The sequence below is a fragment of the Heterocephalus glaber genome, unplaced genomic scaffold (assembly GCF_053883595.1).
Source record: "Heterocephalus glaber isolate CG9 unplaced genomic scaffold, H.glaber_assembly_v1.0 deba00000122, whole genome shotgun sequence".
In the NCBI taxonomy this organism is placed as follows: Eukaryota; Metazoa; Chordata; class Mammalia; order Rodentia; family Bathyergidae; genus Heterocephalus; species Heterocephalus glaber.
Window position 1 is genome coordinate 10,439,290 of NW_028258138.1, and position 7,473 is coordinate 10,446,762.

Below are 7,473 nucleotides of genomic sequence, written 5' to 3' on the forward strand. Positions count from 1 at the left end.
TTGAAGTAAATAAACACCCACAATAGTCTTGGGGCTTGACAAACACAATATTAGCTCATCTTGATGCCACTGGTTTTGTTACTGCTAGTACTACTCAACCGCTTCTCCTGTGAGTTGCTCCTGCTGCTCACCTGCCTGCCTGCCCTCAGGTGAACTGACATTTCTCCTTTTTTTTCTTTTAAACTCACAGAGGTGTCTTTGTATCTGATCTTGTTACTAAGCCTCTTGGTTATATGACTTTGGCATTCTCTAAGGAGTTACTCACGTTACCTAGAAGCTTCTGAGACACAATAGCCCTTCTTGGATCTCAGAGCTGGAACCAATGGGGAGAGTTTTTCCTGAGCCCATTGCCTACCTCTTACCTGAGCACCTGGTGAAGGTCCAGGTGTAGGGTCCAGGTGCAGGGTCCAGGTGCAGGGTCAGGCTCATCTGTCCTCTATCCTAGGGGTTTGGCCACAGCCAGAACTTCCCGGTGTGGAGGAGCCTCTTGGAAAAGCACTTGGTGAAAAGATGCTTAGCACATTGAGAAAATGGAGTCCATCAGCATCAGCACATTTGCTGTCTTTGTGAAAACACTAGAGGCATCCGGGACAGAGAAAGCCCCTAGGCCACAACTTTCCTTCCTTCCCTGCACTGTCTATGAGCTGTCTGATTCCTTGCTTTCTGAAACCCTAATGACAAACACATCACCATCAGAGGATTTCTTGTGGGGTTTGCCTCTGCCTCTGCCACTCCCTGTCACTAATCTGGGCCTCCCTCAGGGATCCAGGGTGAGGCTGCCATAGACAGTTCAGGTGACTCATCCTCAGCCAGGTCGGCTGGCAAGGGGTTGATTGCCTTTAAGTCTGTGTCTTGGACACCACCCCCATGGTCAGACTGAGGGCTGTGCACAGAGGCTAAAATAAACAGAGGTTAGCTGGGCATGGTGGTGTACACTTGTAATCCCATCACTCAGGAGGCTGAGACAGGAGGATTGCCTCAAGTTTAAGGCCATTCTGGGCTGCAGAGTGATTCAAGTTCAGCCTGAACTACAGAGTGAGACCCTGTTTCAAAATGAACAAACAAACAAAGTAGATGACCACCCAGCAGGAGCTGGATCCCCTTAGTGCTGGTAGTGTTGAAGAACTAGGGATAGCTCAGAGCTGGACTTGCGAACACCGGCAGAAAGGAAAGGGGAAAATTCTGAGGGAGCCCTGAGTCCCACGTGAGCAGAAAGAATGTGGCTTGGTTTCTGTCCAGTCAGCTCAGCTCTTATTCTGGGCTCAGTTAAAAATGACAGAGCTGGGATTGCTTGAAAAATTAATTTGCAGCTGAGTGTGGTGGCATATGACTGTAATCCCAGCACTCTGGGAGGCTGAGTCACGAGGGTCAAAATTTCAAACTTGGCCTGGGAAACATAGTGACCTAGAACCTGCCTCAAAAAACAACCAAATCAAAACAACACATAAGGAGTTGAGATGTAGCTCAGGGTAAATGCCCTGAGTTGAATCCCCACTGCTAAAAAAATTGATTTGCAGCATTTCCGTAAAGAGAATGAGAGAGAGGGAGAGCAATAGCCAGATGGAGAGAAAGAGAGAGGAAGAGAGAAGGAGGGAGGGAGGGAGGGAGAGAGACAGAGAGAGAGAGAGAGAGAGAGAGAGAGAAACTAATTTGTGTGTAGCTATTAAGGAATATCTTGCTCCTCTATATTCACATCTTATACCTGGCAGAATAAAGTGATTCTCATTTGAAAACAATATTTTGAATAGTTTCTCTACCACCAAATTCTGCTCCAAAAAGTAAATATTTTAGAAAATCATGATTTTCCAACCTGCTGCCTTGTGAGCCTAGCTCTGTGAAGGTAATAATCTTGTTGACTATGAGTGTGCAGAGGGGAGAAGAGGCAATAAACAAACAAGAAATTCCTTTAGAAAGAAATACACTCTCCTGACCCATGCACCGTGGGCCACAGGAGGCCGCAGCATCCATTTACCCACTCTTTGGAGCTGCTATCTTGTGTCGGCACCTTGTTGTTAAAATGTCCTGTATGGCAGAAATGAAAGCCCTTCTGGCTGGCTTCCTTACTCAGTGACAAAGGCTGGGAACAGTCTACTCAGGCTCAGGGTCAGGTGAGTGGCAGCCGCCTTGTGCCCAGCCTCGCCTGCGTATCCGGGCAGTCAGCAAAGACTGAACACCCTGAACTAGGTGTGCAACGTGAAAGCACTGTTGCTCGTAGTCTGAACTTCAGCAAAGTGAAATATTCTCCATGCTTGATGGAACCACTTGCCTGGTAAGTTATATTTCCATACCTGGTATAATCCGTTTCCCTGAGAGGAGGATGCCTGTAAATAGACCGTCACTGTGAGCCGGGTAAATCCCACAGTGCATTTAACTTGCTCTCTGCTTTCTGACTGCTCACCTGACCTCTGATACTTACACCAACCAACATAACGTCTCAGGGCTGGTGAGTTTTCCCCTTTAGGTTCTGTGCACTGTAATTTCTGGGACTGTACATTGGTGGTTGCCTAGATACACGGACATTTTTGGCAGAGAGTCACATCTTCTTTTGATCGAGCTTTTAAGGCCTAGTTTACCTTTTGCAAGGAGCCTCCTCCCTAAGATCCTCCCTTCTTTCTCACACTCTTCAAAGACCAGATTAAACTGGTCCTTGTGCACAAAGCCTGCTCTGGCTAAAATCAAGTGAGGTGGGCCATTTAGCTAGCTCCTTTACTGGGATGACTGAACACTGCAGATTTCAAAAAGATACTCACTCTGGGCCTACAACATATGCCTCTCAGCTGAAACCTTGTGCAGGCAGAGCACTGCCTAGACATGTTGAGAAATTTAACTTTGCATTGTTGACACACATATAATCACCTCTATCTTTTGTTTTTCAGGGCTCCTGAGTGCCTACTGATGCAGCTTTTAGGATAAAAACTCCATACAAGGAGCAAGTCTAGTAATTTTCCTTGGCACAATGGCCAATAAGATGTTATGCATAGGTACATATTTTGATAGCAATCAAAACAGTCCTGAATATCCTTCATGAAATTTTAAAATAATCACATACAGTACTCCTTTTCCTATAGGGCATAGGTGAGTACTCCAATTAACAAGTAGAGGAAGGAAGTCAGATGATTAACCTACTAATGCCCAGCGCTTTTCTGTTTTACAGCTTTCTGCTTTTAGAGATGGCTTTTGGAATGACAGTGACACTGAAGGTGCTGAAGTTAGGACTTGGAGGAATTGTCTATTTCTAATCTCCTAGAAATGTATGCTTTTTATGGAGAACCTGATTTGGTTTTCATTAATTGTAGATTTCTACTTTCTCTTCTGTTCCTTGTCAAGATGTAAGGCAGGGAAGAACAGCCATTCAATCAATAGAAGGCCAGATGCAAACTGACTTGTTTGATGCTGGTGGTAGAGGGGTGGGAGAGCCTTCCCTTGATTCCAGGGTTCTGCTCCCCCACCATGGCAGCGTGGGGGGGGGCGGGGCAATTCCATCTTTCTTGCCACCACCCCTGTGTGTGGCTCAAAGGGAAGGCTCAGCTTCTGGGTGTGTCTGTCTCACATAAACCCACATGCACAAAATTAAGTCGCCACGTCTGGGTTTTCCTTCATTTCCCCCTGGTTAAAGGGGACATAGGGTTCTTCAGCTGCTTCCCTGAATGTAAACAGTGGTTGACAATTGTGAAGGGTTTAAATACCAGACATGAGCAAGTCAGCATTCCCAAGTCTTCTTAACATCACCAACTGGATAGAAGAGCTTTCCTGGCCTCTTGCAAGAATTAAGTGAAGTCCAAAGCAATAATTTCCATGGAGACAGCTCCAGTCTTATTTAAATTGTGGAGAAAGGGGAAACTCAGCCTGCTGATAGTGTTGAAGCTTCTGTCCACTAAGAAAAGGTTGGGGTTTCTGAGAAAGTTGTTGAGATTAAAGATAATAATACTATGAAAAATGCATCATTTGACCCCTTTTATCATTTGTTGTACTAGAAATTGAACCCAGAACCTTTGTGCTGAGCTTACCTCCTCAGCCTTTCAACACTTTTAAAAATTTTGAGATGGAGTCTCAGTAAATCACTAAATTGCCCAGGTTGGACTAGAATTTTTTTTTTTTTTTTGCACTGGGGATTGAACTCAGGACCTTGAGCTTTTGAGGCAGGCACGGTGCCACTGAGCTAAATCCCTGGCTCCTAGAATTCGTAATCCTCCTGCCTCGGTCTCCCAGAGTCCGGGATTACAGGTGGGCGCCAAGACGCGGGGCTACTTCAGTTGCCTGCTTGCTGCGTTATTTTGCAATTTAGGAAGTCAGGTTTTAAAATGCAAAATCCCAGTCGTTTAAGGACTTTCACCCCTGAATCCACCAAGATACAAGGATATACATTTCTATATTAACAAACAAATCAGACGAAAAAAGTAAAAAATTAGGCTTTAAAAGTTTTATTTTGTTGATTCTGTACAGCTCGAGAGAACAAAGTTAGAGGTAAAATAAAACGCCAGTTAAATTCGGCCACTACGGACAACCAAATACTGTCGACAGAAAAATCAAAGTAAACTGCTGAAAGATCAGAAAATAACCTCGGGTCATCTGTTGCCGCCCGAACAAATCGAGACCCGTCTCTAGGTACACTTCGGTTGCAAAGCGGCGACTGGGACTGGCTCGGGCTGCGCAGGCGGGGACCCTGAGCCCAACGCGCACTCCGCCGTCGCAGCTGCAAGCGCCCCGAGAGCAGCGCGGTTTGGGCTCCTTCCTGGTGCTCCTCCTCCGCGTCTTCGAACGAGAAGGTTAATTAGAAAGCTTCACCAGACAGGCGACGGCGAAATGCCTTGTTACCTATTTTAGTAACTCCGGAACTCCAATGGCGTGAAAGGTGGTTGCTTTTTGTTTTTACATGAGCTCAAACGTCGGTTAGGCTACTTTTGGGGACGGCGGTGACGAAAGGTGATTCTGAGTCGTAACTTCTCTTTCGAAGAACACTCCAGGATCGATGGTTAACAGTAGATTTCGAACCGCCTGGCTACAAAAGCGGACCGAATTTCCAATCCCGCGCACCGGCGACCCCGGGACTGTCACCATCCCACCTGCGGCGCCCCTCGCGATCCGCACCAATAACTGGTCTTTCTCCGTCCCCCGGGGTCTGGCTGCCTCCTTTGCCGGAACCTGGCCGGTGGGAACAAGGTTGAGAGCGGCCGCTTGGCTGGAGGGGACAGACACCCCCAGGAGGTCGCGCTCAGGGGTGGCCTCGCCTCCTAAGATCCGTACCAGCCCAGCGAAGCGCGCAGCTCCGGGGACAGGGACAGCGACGCGCCGGGTGAGAGCGGGGGTGCGTCCACTTTCAGTCCTAAGCCGGAGGAATCAACCCAGAGCCCAAACAGCTTCGACGCTCCGAGGAGGAACATCCGCGCGGTCACCTTCATTTCCCAGGGCTGGGGGTAGGGAACGAGGCCCAGTCCCTTCCTCTGGTCCAGAAACGGTGCCAAACGTCCTCCTCACTCGGGCTCGCCCTCCCTGGACCCAGGGCGCAGGGCCGCGGAGAAGCTGGGCGGCGGGAGGCCCGACCGAGTCGCGCCCCTCCCCGGGCCCAGGCTGCCCTCACTTGGAGAACTGAGCCTGCATGGCGGCCAGGCCCAGGCCGGCGGGGACCAGGTGCGGGAACTTGCAAACGGCGCAGGTGCAGAGGCCGGGGCCGCCCGCGCCCCCGCCGGGGAGCGCGAACTGGCCACAGGGCGGCTCATCGAAGGCCAGCGACAGGTACTTGGCCGGACGTAGTGCGTCGGGGGGCCCCACGGCGCCGGGGGCCAGAAGCACCGAACCTGGCGCGGCGGCGAGCAAAGGCAGGCCGGCCAGCAGCAGGCGCGGCGCGGCGGGCCCTGCGCCCTCGCCGAGCGCGCGGCGCAGCTCCTGCAGCGAGCTGCCCAGCAGCAGGATGTAGTTGCGGGCAAGCAGCAGCGTGGCGATCTTGGAGAGCTTGCGCCCCGGCGCGCCCTGGCAGTGCGCGGCCGAGTAGGGCAAGATGACCTCGCGCAGCGCGTCCATGGCCAGGTTCAGGTCCTGCATGCGCTTCCGCTCGCGGCTGTTGATCTTGCGCCGCAGTTGCTGTTGCTGCTCCTCCTTGGCGTCCGCCCGGGCGCTCGCGTGCGCGCCGGACCGGGGAGGCTCGGCGGGAGCCTCAAGCTTCTCGCGCGCAGCCTTGGGGAGGAGGAGGGGCGCCGTGGTGCAGCAGGAGGAGGAAGTGGAGGAGGAGGAGGCGGAGGAGGAGGAAGGCGGCTGCCGGTAGCCCACTAGCTCGTACAGGGAGGCCCCGAGCTGCACTTCTCCGGGCCGCTGTGGCCGCAGCATGGTCACCGGGGCTGCGTTCACGCGAGCCTGGGAAACTGCATAGTACATCTGGGAGGCGGTGGGGGCAGCCTCGGGCGCCCTTCAGGAACGCCCCGGGGTGGGCCGGTCGACAGGGCGCCCCTCCCCGCGGACCTGTGCGCGGGCAGCGGACGGCGGGGCAGCTGCCCGCGCCCGATCCCTTTAAACCCGGCTTGGGAACCTGCGGGGACCGCAGTCGGCGAGGCGCAGCCAATCGAGGCCCGAGGCCCGGCGCAGGCGTGTGTTCATTGGCCGCCTGGGCCCGGCCGTCGCGGAGGTGCGGCTGGCAGCGCTTAAGGAAGTTACTGTGAGCGCCTGTCTGTCTCGGGACAGACTCCAGGGAGGGGCGTGTGGGTGCCTTTGAGGTGAAACGGAGCTGTTCGAGGAGGACTGGTTGCCTCGATCAGGTTAAAACACATTTCCCTGCCTCTAGCTGGCTCCCCTCTGCCTGGACTAATTTTCTTTTAAAAAATCACGGTCGGATATTCATAACATAAAATTTACCAGCTCAGAAGTGGTGACTGCTGTACATTCTTTCAGATTGTCGTGCAGCCAGTCTCCAGAACTCTTCATCTTCCAGAGCAGAAACTCTGCAGCCATTAAACAATTCCACACCTCCCTGGCCCAACTCCCGGCAACCACCGTTCTGTGTTCTCTCTGCATGAATTTGTTCTGCTCTGGGTGCCCCATCTCAGTAGAGTCATACAGTGCTTGTCGTTCAGTGACTGGCTTATTTCACTTGGCATAGTGTCTTACTTTTCTTCTATGTGGGAGCCTGCATCCGAATTTCCTTCCTTTCTAAGCCTGAATAATAGTTTCCTTTTCCCGTGTTAGCCATTCATCTGGATAGACACTTTGGTAGCTTCCACATTTTGGTTATTGTGAATATGCTGCTATACATTTGGGTGTAACATGCTTTTGTTTTTTAATACATGATTTTCTGCCAGGTTCAGAGAAGTCAATTTTGGCAGTACCTTTCCTGAGGTTACTCCCCACCATTCCCACCCCCTGTTGCTTTTATTAAAGGTCTTCAGGGACTCGGGAGTGCTTAAAGTTAGATTTTTTTTTCCCCAAGAAAAGGGATGTGTGCTCATTTTATCAGTCACTTGACTGTTGCTTAAACAAAACTCACTC

At 51.4% G+C, this 7,473-nt stretch overlaps 1 protein-coding gene across 1 annotated transcript; it reads right to left on the bottom strand.

Moving 5' to 3' along the window:
* Positions 1 to 4,405: 4,405 nt before the first annotated feature.
* On the bottom strand, positions 4,406 to 6,494 carry Olig1 (oligodendrocyte transcription factor 1). The gene has a single exon (XM_004842302.4). It carries the CDS (start codon positions 6,367 to 6,369, stop codon positions 5,575 to 5,577), a length of 795 nt encoding a protein of 264 aa, XP_004842359.1. The 5' UTR covers positions 6,370 to 6,494; the 3' UTR covers positions 4,406 to 5,574.
* Between the last annotated feature and the right edge of the window lie 979 nt (positions 6,495 to 7,473).

Coding starts and splice junctions, on each gene's coding strand:
- Olig1 (XM_004842302.4), bottom strand. CDS start 6,369: ATGTACTATGCAGTTTCCCAGGCTCGCGTGAACGCAGCCCCGGTGACC.